The sequence below is a fragment of the Sciurus carolinensis genome, chromosome 2 (assembly GCF_902686445.1).
Source record: "Sciurus carolinensis chromosome 2, mSciCar1.2, whole genome shotgun sequence".
In the NCBI taxonomy this organism is placed as follows: Eukaryota; Metazoa; Chordata; class Mammalia; order Rodentia; family Sciuridae; genus Sciurus; species Sciurus carolinensis.
The window spans coordinates 133855703-133869101 of record NC_062214.1 but is presented as its reverse complement, the minus strand read 5'-3'; the positions used below and the strand labels follow the sequence as shown (position 1 = coordinate 133869101).

General features: G+C 34.0%; 1 protein-coding gene across 3 annotated transcripts in view; it reads right to left on the bottom strand.

Moving 5' to 3' along the window:
- Arhgap5 (Rho GTPase activating protein 5) overlaps positions 1 to 13399 on the bottom strand; it is a 77788-nt gene that overhangs the window by 55066 nt on the left and 9323 nt on the right. For all 3 annotated transcript variants that reach the window (XM_047539146.1, XM_047539145.1, XM_047539144.1), the window contains one exon: positions 5987 to 9871. In XM_047539146.1, coding sequence (XP_047395102.1) covers positions 5987 to 9706 — 3720 coding nt within the window. In that variant the 5' untranslated portion in view covers positions 9707 to 9871. The remainder of the gene's footprint in view (positions 1 to 5986; positions 9872 to 13399) is intronic.

Below are 13399 nucleotides of genomic sequence, written 5' to 3'. Positions count from 1 at the left end.
TAACTGCCTACCCAACATCTCCACTGAACTCTATAACCAAAGTTATAATTCCCACTTCCCAACTCCAAACCTGGCAAATTTCTATTGGTCTATTATCGGATTTCAAAAATTAAGTATCAGGGCTAGGTTTGTGGCTCAGTGGTAGAGCACTTGCCTGGCATGTGTGGAGGCACTGGGTTCAATTCTCAGCGCAGCATATAAATAAATAAATATAAAGGTCCATCAACCACTAAAAAAATATTTAAAAAATTAAGGATCAAAAAAAATAAATTAAGGATTTATGAACCTTAACTATAAGGTGAGAATTTTATTTAAAATTTGTGTTCAGTCATGAGTAAAATAGGTATTTTTCTTCTCTTATACCATCCTTGTCTGGTTATAAAATTAAGGATAAGCCAGGTGAGGTGGCACACACCTATAACCCCAGAGACCCCATAGGCTGAGGCAAGAGTATCACAAATTTGAGGCCAGCCTCAACACCTTAGCCAGATCCTGTCTTTAAAAAATAAAAAAAGAAAAGAAAAGAAAACCAAAGCAAAACCAGAAAAGGGCAAAGGATGAACCAGCTCAGTGGTAGAGTACCCCTGGGTTCAATCCCCAACATTGTTAAAAGAAAAAGTAATTAAGATATATAAAATAGATGACTTATGAGAATGAACTGAAGAATGTATTGTTTTTTATCTAGTCTCTGGAATAATTTTTTTTTTTTTTGGGTGCTGGGGATCGAACCCAGGGCCTTGTGCTTGCAAGGTAAGCACTCTACCGACTGAGCTATCTCCCCAGCCCTGGAATAATTTTTTTTTAACAATGGAACGACCTGTTCCTCAAAAATCTTCTGTAAAAATTACCTGTGCCAGGTACCTCCTCAGTGGGAAAATTACTTCACATTTTTTTATTAAAAGCTTTCTTACTTAGGTAAATTGTGTTTTTTTTAGGAGCTTATTTTCCTAACTTCCAAATGTGTCAGCATAAAATTATAGTACTCTATACAATCTAATTTGATCTATCTCTAGTTACAAACCTTTTATTCTCAGTATTTATGCATTCTCTTTTCTCATCAGTCTTAACTAGGTTTGTCTACTTTTCTAGTCTTTTCAAAGAATCAACTTTTAGCTTTGCTAATTTCTCAAGTGGTCTCTGAAACTCTATCACTTTATAACTCAATGGTTCACACTTATCTTTTAACATGACTATTTGATACAAAATCTTTTTCCTAATTATAACCTGCATTCCAACACGGCTTACCTTATGGTTCAGGCTCTGCTTAACTAATTTTAGCTCTGACCTAGTTTTTCAGTTTAGTAAAAACTCTTTTAAATGTAATGCTATTTCAGTATCCATGACTAGGACATCTTCCTTATTATACTTCACCTTGCTTAGTCAGTTTTATGCCTCCATACAGGTGATTTTCCCCACCTAAAATATCTTTGATCTTCTTAAAACTCAATAAAAATATTAGAAACTGATAATTTACTGTTTTCATCAAGTTTTGTAAAACTACCATCACACACTATTGGTGGTCTCTTCCCATCCTATATTCCCATAAAATATTTATATTTGGATTATATTGTCATAAAATATACTTTTTTGGGAGTGGGGGCAGTACTATGGATTGAATTCAGGGCTTCACACATGCTAGGCAAGAACTCTACAAGCCTTTTAAAAATTTATCTTGAGACCAATCTTGCTAAGTTGCCTGGGCTGGCCTCAAATTTACAATCCTCCTCCCTCAACCTCAGATACAGCTGGAAATACAGGCATGTGCCACCACATCTGGCTACTGAAGTAGTTTTTATTCAAGTTTACCATGTTCCAGGCACTATTTGAAATAAATATTAACTTACTTCTCATTGTAGCCCTAATAAGTATGATTATCTCCATTTTCCTAGATGGAGGTACATAGAAGTTGTATAGTTATGTAGCTAGTAAGTGGCTGAACCTGGATTCAAATTCCTTAAGTCTGGTTCTAGACCATGTGTTCTTGACCATTACACTATGCTTCAACTGTTCTAGTAGTATTTTCCTAACCCCAGCCCAACCACAGGGTTATACTGTCCCAGACTACCATTACAGCTCTTTAAGTGATACAAGTCTTTAAATTTTTGAGACAGAGGCAACTCTGACAAGTCTAATTTTTCATATAAAAACAATTTTTAGGCAAAACTAAGATGTACAGTAGTGCTCCAGTCATTCTCTAATGCTTAAAAGGAAAAATGCCATGGATAGCCCTAGAGAAACTCAAGATATTTCACTACGGATAAATATAAAGCCCAAAGATATAATTCTGGCATAAAACTTTATCTATGATGTTGCATCTATGTTTATCTTCTTGAGACCTTAGGTCCAGAAACCAAATGTTTATGATATCAGATTTAACATTACTTACAGACCTAGGTTTCCAGAATGTGATTTTATTATTTTTTAAGAAGATTTATATATATATATATATATCTCAAACCCAGGATCTCACACATGCCAGGCAAGCACTCTACAACTAGCCACAACCCCAGGCCCCAGAAAGTCACCTTAAGAGTTAAGAGTTCAAACAAATAAAAGATATGAATCTAACAATTAATGCACTGTTATAACAAAGTGTAAGGCAATTCTGAAAAACTTTTCAAAACAGCTAAGACTGAGAATAATCAACTGAACACGGATCAAAAGTCTGAGTTAAAACCCAGTCACCGGTGACTTCAGTGCAAGTGAGGAAAAGCCTGACACCAACTAAGGAGAGGTACTAAACAAATAATTACAAAATAATAAAAGATAAAATACTAGATTCAGTGAATGTAAGATGCTAGTGATTGTAAGCAGCACTATTATTTTATGTATCCCTAAAAAGAATGAAAATAAAATCTGCACCATTTAAATTATGATATGCTATCAACTGTTGGACACATTAAGATTTCAGTGAAAAAAAAAAACTGGATTTTTAGAACCAATGAAACATAGTTTAAATCACTAAAATAGGACAAATCAGGTATGAGGAGACTGAATTCAATTCAAGGCATGCTAACATTCAATTCAAATAACATCATTAATTAAAGAAAATTAAGGACTGCGCTAAACATTCCAGTACATAAATTTGGCTCATTAGTCCCCCTTAAGGTGCTCAGAGTTGAGAAATTAACACTCTTAAGAACTGTATTAATAATAAATATTCAATGTGAAATATTCAAGCCTTTTGAATGTAATGATTTGATTCTACTGCTGTACATTTATTCTAAAGAAACACACTTTTATGCAAACTGGCCAATGCAAAAAATAAATAAATAAATAAGACTTGGAAATCCAACCAAGCAGTTTTGATAAATCTGATAAATGGAAAACTATGTAAAGAGACTACAAGTATAATCTGAAAGACTTATACAGCATTAAGGGAAAGTATGACTGTACTACTGCTATTAAAGAGAACAGTTTTGTCTTAGGGGAATATACAATGAAGAATTATATGGCAATGAGTCCAGCATCCCCAACTTAATCTTAAAGGGCTCAGAACAAACAAAAATAAACAAACCAATACATACTGCTCAAGCAAGTGGAGCTAAATGCAAACAACTGATAAATATGGGTAAAGGCTGTAAAAAAACTTTTTTACTATTCCTGCAACTACTACCCAAGTGGAAACTATATCAAAAAGTTACCAAAACTTTTAGATTTGTGAACAAAATGGAAAAATAACACACACATACAAAAAAGCAATTTAAAAATGGAAAGACTGTGGATGCCTTATTTTTGTTAATAAGTATCAAGTAGTTTTCATAATATAGACTGTGTTCCTTGGGCCCAGGAATGTTTTGGCTTTCCAATTTTTTCCCATTTTGCAATATTTGCATAAACATAATGAAGTATCTTGGAAATGACACCCAAGTCTAAAATCAAATTCATTTATTTCATATACACCTTACAAATTTATCTTAAGGTAATTTTATATGATTTTAGTGAATTGCATTTTAAAATTTTATTGGTACATTATAATTATAAATAGTGGCATTCACTATACCATATCTGTACATGTACATAATTTGATCAATCTCATTCCCCAGTGCCTTCTCTTCTCCCTTACCCCTGGACTTGTTTTGACTGATACCCATCACATGAGATCAGGTGTGGAATTTTTCACGTGTGGCATCATTTTGGGGCTCAAAAAGTTTCTGATTCTAGATCATTTATGATTTTGTATTTTTCAGATTACTCAATTTGTATAAGCATTAAGAAAAAAATATTGGGCTGGGGTTGTGGCCCAAAGGTAGAGTGCTACCTAGCATGCATGGGGCCCTGGGTTCAATCCTCAGCACCATATAAAAATAAAATAAATAAATTGTATTGTGTTCATCTACAACTAAAAAAAAAAATTAAAAAAAAAAAGAAAAAATATTGAAGTATTTTGTAGGTGAAAAAATGTGTAGATGGGACTAGTGATAAAAAGATTGAGCATGAAAGCTGCCAGAGACATTTACTGATAGTAGCATGTATTATTAGTTAATAAGAGTATGTATTACAATAGTTAAGATATGGAACCAACCTAGGTGCCCTTCAACAGATATGGATAAAGAAAATGTGGTACATATATACAATGGAATATTACTCAGCCATAAAGAATGAAATTATGGCATTTGCCAGTAAATGGATGGAACTGGCTAAGTGGAAAAAGCCAATCCCAAAAAACCAAAGGTGAAATGTTCTTTCTGATATTCCAATGCTGACTCACAATAGGTGTGTGTGAGGGGGGGTGAGGGAGAAGGGGAGGTTCACAGGATTGAACAGGGAGAAAGGAACGGAGGGGGGATGGGAATGGGCAAGACAGTAGAATGATTTGGATATAACTTTCCTATGTTTGTATTATGAATATATGACCAGTGTAATTCCACATTAAAAGTACAACCACAAAAATGGGAAGTTATATATACTCCATGTATATATGTCTATCAAAATAAATTCTACTGTTGGGCTGGGGTTATAGCTCCGTAGTAGAGCACTTGCCTTGTACATGTGATGCACTGGGTTCAATCCTTAGCACCACATAAAAATAAATAAAGGCACTGTGCCTGTCTACAACTAAAAAAATTTAAACACACACACACACACACACACACACATTCTACTGTCACGTATAACTAAATAAAATAAATAAAAAAGTGTATGTGGCTACATGTCTAGATGAGTTTCATCTAAAGTTTGCATGCTTAGTGAAAAGAATAATGACAAAGAAACACTGTAGCTTAAATTCAGAAAATGTCTACCCAACTATAATGGGGAGTTACTATATGTAGGAAAACTAAAGTAAGCTTTATCAAAATATCCATACCTTTAATTGACCCTGATAAATAGCAATCACGTGTAGTAAAGATGCATTGATATAAGACTATGGACTTAACTGATGGAGAAATTTCAATACACTGACATATAACTTTAACAAATTTATGTTTAGTTTCTCATGCTTCATAACATCAGATCAATTAATCACCTATTAAAAATGTAAAAGATGAAACTTGCTATTTGGTCCAAATTCTACAATTCAAATTTAAGAAACCTTCTGTGTGTTTTCAGGTAGGATAGCACTACAAAGAAATTGCCTGGAAAAGTTAATACATTTCCAAGACTACAAATTGTTACAGTTTAAACCTAATATTGATAACCCTGAGTAAAATAAGTGAATCAAGTTAATATTGCAAAACTGGTTATGTTAGAAAATAAAAACAAATAGGACTAGAGACAGGAAAAAAAAAAAAAAATCACTCTGTAACTGGGATTCTGTTGAAAGAAAAGTCACCTAGAATTTTTATGCTGAAGGATATTAAGTCAAACTTCTAATTAAGCACACAAAAAACAAATTTACCCCACAAAAAGAGAAAACTAATATGCTATTTATTAAATTTACTGAATAACTCGATACTGAAATAGAATTTATTATCTTAAAACATATATTCTTTAAAAGGCAAAAACAAGCATCTTTAGAAATATCACTAACCATACATTAACTTACCTTTTTATCTTCTTTTACTTTGTGGGTTTTCTTCTTCATCTTCTTTTCATCAACCTCCTGGTCAGAAGTGATTGCAGGATTATCAATACCACCTTTCCAAGTTTCAACAGGAGAAAGAAGTGGATCTTCTTCACTTCCACGATGTCTTCCTTTTCTTTTTGTTTTTGAAGTAGTGAAAGCCTCATCATCACTTGCATCTGAATGTGTTCTTCTGTAGTATGACTTGGCTTTACTAAACAAGGTTTTAGATTTATATTTGTATTTAGAAGGCCTCCGTTCCCCATGACCTTTTGAGGTTCTATCGGAAAATCCATTTTCTTCATCTCCTTGGGTGTTATTTACAAATGAGTTTCGAATTTTAATAATCCGATTCTGACTGTCATCTGGGACAACATAAATCTCATCAGAATAGCCCTTCTGTTTGAAAATTGTGTCAATGGGTTCTGCGTAGTTATCTGAAGAATCCATATCTTCAGGATGTGCCAAAGGCACCCGGGAAGTCTGTTTTCTTGGATTTTTACCAATACCAGCTTCAATTGTTTTTAAAAGGTTTGGATCCAATTTTTTCACATTTGTCTTAGGTACAACAGGTTTAGGTTTAATAGGTGGAGGCACTTTATGGTTGCGTTCATGATCATGACAGTTTGGAGTGCTATGAACAGGGTATTCATTTCCTTCTAAATCTAATCTGTATCTGGAACGGTCACTAGGTGTTGGAAGCAACTGTACATCATCCCCAATTGGACTATAAGGAGGTGGTGCTTCTGTATCATCATCTGAATCAGGATAGTTGTTATAAGGAAAACAGTCTCTGGGAGATGGCAGAAAAACATCTTCACTTTGATGAGTTGATTCTCTTGTATTATCAGACAAGTAAGAATTTTCTATCATATTTTTTTTCTCTAGAACATCACTAAAAAACAGAGTAAAGACCTCAGTTTGCCGATGATACTGAGATAAAGAATACAAAGCTGTAAATTTAGCAGTGATCTCAGTTGCAATGTGTTCTCCTTCAGTCATTAACTCCTTAATAGCCTCATTTTCAAAAAAATCTGCTTGGCTGTCAGTAACTGCCACCAGTTGTACAGGAATGGTATCTTGAACTTCTGACAGAAATGCTCGAAGCATTCCCATTGATGCTTTCCGTTTAGCAGAGTAAACTAATATATATCCATGAACCAGTTCATCCTTCCTTACTCCAATTGAAGAGTGATATGATAATATTGTGATCTGTATTCGTCTCCTTTTTTCACCAATAATTTTGTCAAGCATTAAAGAATTACTTTGTCCAGCTTGAGCAGCACTGCAAGAATGAGAATCAAGGAAGGGTGACAGAATAAGATCCACACTAAATGGATCACCACACATGGCACACATGACAATTCTCAAGTCAGCTTCTGATACATCCTTATTGGTGGGAACTGGGCTCACCACATCTAAATTGTGTTTAACTGATTCCAGTACTCCCCTTAGAGCTTGCTTTATTTGGGTTTCATTAAATTTACGAGGATATGTACCTGCAGGCACATCCACAAAAGGACACTGTAATTTGTTTGCCAGTTGCTGCCCCTGGTGCCTGAGAATGGGTAGATTCTTACTAATGGAATCTCTCTGATTAGCCAGAATTAATGTAAATGGAAGATTAGCCATATATTTATCTTTTCTGATCTGGGAAGCTTCAGTTCTTATTTTTCCAATAAATTCCCCAATAAAACTCAGTGACTCAATGGAATTAAATACACAGAAGCACCCATGTGGTTTAAAGGCAGCAGTCCATAATTGACTCAAAATATAAGGCGATTTGGCATCAACCGGCCGAAGATCAAGTTCATAAATTTTTCCATCTAAGGCATACTCATCATCAGTAGACTGTGTCCTTATCTCATTTGCTAATTCTTGGGCAAGGCCATCTTTCCCCAAAATGAAAAGGTTAACTTTATCTATATTGGTACTATCATGATATAACCGTAAGCGGCCATGATCCAACTGCAAAAGACTACTGGCAAGTAACTGTTCCACTTTAATGTCTGTACAATTTTGGCCACTAAGGCATGTTTCTTTAGTGGGATGATAAACGAATCCGATATGTTTGAGTAGAAGAGATTCCCTATCAGGTGCAAGTTTCTGTAAAGCTTTATATCTAGGTTCTTCACTCAGAACTGTATGAATTTCACTCATTTTATCCGAACTTGGTGTTGCGTTAAGATCTAAATCATAAAAAAGTTCAGAATGCTCAAAAAGCATTTCCTGAAACTCTTCTTTGGCTTTTTCAACTATCTCTCGCTGATGCCTACCATATACCTCCTTACTATCAGCCTCAGTGATATATTTGAAGGCTTCATCCTCCATAACAAAGCACATAACTTCCTCCCATGGCTGCCCAGGTGAAATGAAATGAATTTTTTCCAAAGTCTTTTTGAATTTTTCCTTCATTTCTACTCTCCTTTTCTCTGATATTAGATGCTGTACATGGTTTTGATAGACTTTTTCAGCTTCTAAAGTGCTTAGGAGGTCAAATGGGATTCGTCTATCATTAATTTTGTCTATATGGTCAGTTTCATCCCAAGGTGTTTTTTCTAGCACCACAAAACATAACTGGAAATCTGCTCTCTTTTCCATTAACTTCAAAGCTTCTGACCAGTTCAAATGTTCAATCTCTTCTAGATTTGGCAAAAGAGTGTTAAAAGCTCTTGGTAAGGTACTTATATATTCTTCTCTTCTTTTTCTTATATGTTCCTGCTTAAGTTGTTCTATATGTTTTGAGAATGTATTTCTGGCCTTTCTTGTTCCCTCTAAGTTGATGTATTCTTCATAATCAGGATGATTTTTTAATTTATTACTAACAGTTTTCCAAGTTGCATGATAATCTCTCACAGTCTGCACAAGTTTTTCAAACTTATCTGTTGCTGTGACAACAAGTTGTCTCTGTGTTTTATAAGCATCCAGATAGGGAATAATTTTAGGCTTGCCACGAGTTTTATCCAACATTTGTACTAGTGCAGTGAAACATGTCTCAATGTTGACATTAAATCGTGCTGATGTTTCTACTACAAGAAGGTTCTTTTTGTTTGAAGCAAATGCCTGAACTTCTCTAAGATAATGATCCACGCATTCATCACATTTAGTTGCTGCTATTATTACAGGTTTTTTTGATTTTGACAGCTGGACAAAAAGGTTATTCACAAATTTAAGTTGATCATCAAACTTCCGATTGCATCCCTGACTTACATCGATACACAATAAAAATCCATCCACATTGAGCTTCCCTTCAGGCATCTGCTTCTGCTCAAAGTCTTGCTCCAAGCCTAGTTGATCAGTGCAAATGTACATTAGTTTTTCTGCTGACTGCAATTTAGAGGCAGCTGCACGTTTTATATATGGTTGCAAATTCGTACTCCGATGAGGCAAGAAAGTCTGGTCATCAATGAACTCTGTTTGTTCAATGACATGAATTTTGCATTCTACTCCATCTTCACCATTCTGTGTTATGTCACCCCAGTATAAAAAGTGATCATTGTTTACTACTCGTCCTCCAAAGTCAATGGTGCTAAGCACAGAAGTATGCTCTGGATAATATTCATCTGCTTTTGAACGTACAAATCTATTGCACAAACAAGACTTTCCAACTCCACAGTTACCTTTGTCTTTTTCAGTTCCAGAGAGTCCAACTACACTGATAGTATAGGATGGGGGACGAGGCTCTTTGTTTTTTGCCATCATAACCCTTTTCTCATGTCTCTACATTCATAAAGGTAACCATGTATACTTCTCATTCTGAAAATAAAATCATTCAAAATACAGATCCCAAATTTCAGAATTGTATTTGGTTCTTTGTATTTCCCTCATTTCTGCACAAAGGTCTTCAAAGTCATATGGATCATCTTCCTAGAAAGAGGGGGAAAAAGGACAAATCTTAATCATGAATTACAGTTAATTACCATAATAAAGATGTTCATAAAAGCACTACATAAGTTAATAATAATCCATAGTAATAAGGTTACACGTATTTTAAGAAACCGCCACATGGCAGTTGACACATTATAAATGCAAAATGCTCTCAAATTTTAAGACAAACCTAACAATAAAATAATCAAATACAAAAACCTAATATAACATTTCACACTCTAAAATGCCTATTAACCAAACGTGCACTTTGCCTCTATTCCATGTAAGTTTGAAAATACTAGTCCTTTTCCACTCCTTTAATTTTCCTGTCTTCTGCAAGACTGTGTTGGTAATAACTATAATGTACTGGTTATTTTAGAAACTCCTTTATGATTTCTTAAATATAACAATTACCAATTAGAACAAATTTTTTAAAATAAAAAATACCAACAATCTACTTTCTTTTATACATATATTTTAGTTGCCCATGGACCTTTAGTTTATTTATTTCTATGGGGTGTCCAGAATCGAGCCCCCTGCCCCCAACAATCTACTTTCTATTAGAGATTTCCTCAAAATTAATTCCAGGGCTGAGGTTATAGCTCAGTGGTAGAACACTTGCCTAGCATATGAGGCACTGGGTTCAATCCTCAGCACCACATAAAAATAAATAAAAAATAAAGATATTGTGTCACAAAAACTTATTCCCTAAAACAAAATTTCATAGGAATTAACAGTACTTCAGAATCTAGAATTTTAGTAAGTTTCAACTACTATGGAATCTACTGAATTTTATGCCTCCAATTAAGAATATTCAAATACTTAGCAGGGTACCGTGGCACACACCTGTAATCCCAGTGGCTCAGGAGGCTGAGGCAGGAGGATTGCAAGTTCAAAGCTAGCCTCAGCAACTTAGTGATGACCTACACAACTCAGTGAGACCCTGCCTCTAAATAAAATACAAAAAAGGGCTGGGGATGTGGCCCAGTGGGCAACTGCCCCTGGGTTCAATGGTACCATTAAAAAAAAAAAAAAAAAATTCAAATACTGAAAGAAGGGAATTGAAATAAATGGACAGGGGTGGAAGTATAGCTCAGTAGTAAGGATTTGATCCCCAGCAAGAAAGAAAAAAAAAAAAAAAAAGAGGGAAGAAGCGAAGGAGGGAAAAAGAAACAGGGTCAGTAGGTTAATATAAATAATGACAGCAGTTAAGTACACTGGTGCTTTTCAAACTCTAAGATGGAAGAGATTTTTATTTTCTCATCTTTAAATCCAATTGTAAAGTAAATAAATTTTTAAAAACCCACGCCTCAATTTTTAAATTAGATTCAAGATACATAAAGTTATTGTCAAATTGTTTTTAAATGTTCTGATTTCTGGATTTTCTTTCAGAGTAATTAACAGCTTAAGTTTTGAGTAGCACCAAGCTAAATAATTTTAAGATTATATAGTTGTAGAATTTTTGACATTATCAGACACATTGAGTATGAGTAGCTTTCCAAGAATTATGAGACCTAATTTGGGTTATATATTTACAAGTAAGCAATGAATTACTCTTTTAAAAATTAAGTTTTATTTAGAGATTTTTCATTTTCATTTGAGGCTAAATTTAATGCAATATATCGCCAGGTGTGGTGGTGCATGCCTGTAATCCCAGTGGCTCAGGAGGCTCAGGCAGGCAGATAGAAAGTTCAAAGCCAGCCTGCCTCACCAAAAGTGAGGTGCTAAAGCAACTCAGTGAGACCTTGTCTCTAAATAAAATACAAAATAGGGCTGAAGATGTGGCTTAGTGGTCAAGTCCTCAAGTTCAATCCCCAGTACCTGTCCCACAAAAAAAAAAAAAAAAAAAAAAAAAAAAAAAAAAAAAAGAAAAGAAAAGAAAAGCAATGCATCACTTCTACCACCTCAACATTTCACTAGATAGGAAAAAAAGATTCAGTTGCATACATCAACATTAATGTATGTTAACAGACTCCCTCACACAAATATACATAGAACACACAAATATACAAAGGACACAAAAAATTTTAAGAAGAAACCATACTATCCCTCTCCCTCCAAATTTCTGGCTTCTTCCCTGGGGGTAACATTTATTTAGATTATAGTGCACATGTGCTGCACTAATGGTGAAATTGTTCTTGTAATTTAAAGCCTTGACTAATATTTCTGATAAAATTGTAATAACTTTTTAAAATAAAACTAAAGATTATATTTTATGAGTTAATTCTATCAGCCTCAATTAAATTTTAACAAATCATTTGATAGTGAAACAAAACATGTACTAGGTTCACTTCTGAATAAATATTACTATATGGCAGCAACACTTGAATTACATAATGAAATAAAACTTTTTATTACACAAACATCTAAGAAATAATCCAAAGATGTTTAAGACTGTCTTTTGCCTTCCAGTTTACAAGAGACAGGTTAACAGAAAAATAACAATACTACGTAGTAAAGGTTTGAGTGTTAAAGAAAATTTTCAACTAAAACCTAATCTTTACCAAAACAGTAACATCTTTATTAATATTTCTTTTATATGATTACCTGAACACAATATATTCTGGACATTTTTATTCATTAAAAGTTAAGACTTGGGACTAGGGATGTAGTTCAGTTGCGGAGTGCCTGCCTAACCTGTGCAAGGCCCTGGGTTCCATACCCAACACCACCAAAAAATAACTCATTTCTGGTCCTCTGTAGCATATACCCAAATACTGAGATATACTTTACTGCTTTAGAAAAATAAGAGTAGAAATGAAAACAAAGTATCATAAAATGTATTATTAAAGTTTCTGAGTTTCAGAAAGAAAGGGTCTTAAAATTATATGAGTCATGAAGTCTTCACCCTGTTATTGGTCACTGAAAACTGGAACATGTTTTATCTAAGAGACAAACTCTTATAATATTGAGGATAAATTTAATACTAAGGTTTCAACTTATCCTAATTAACCTGACAGTGGCAATTCATCAATCATGAATATTAATGTTCAAATTAAAAATAAGGTAGTTTTCTGTGAGTTTTATGGTTTTCATACCATTTCACAACAATCTGTCAATTAGACACAGCGAAGAACACCCAAGTCCTTTTCTCAAACACTGTCAGGCAAGCTGCCTGCTGGTATTTTGAAGTCAGTCGCAGAGCTTATACACAAATTAACATAGTGATTTTTTTTTTTTTAACTATGGTAGAAAAAATTCTTTCACCTATGTGTGGGAAGGAAGGATGTTAGGCAAATAGTTGTCCTTTCTTTTCAATTATGACTAGTGTCTTTGCCTAATTTACACATTAAACTCAGAAGATTTAGTCAGAAGTATTTCAAAATTAAAAAACAAAATTTGAGAAACCCCAGACTAGAAAAAAATTGTTAAATTGTCTTCAAAAGGATTTTCCTATGTTTTTGGGTGACTATGGTAAGTAATATAATAAACCACAAAGGACAAAGTCAGATCTCATGAAGCTGACCCTAAAAGGTTTATAATGGAATTTCACTTCAGACAATGGGACAGTTTATATATGTTAGTTAT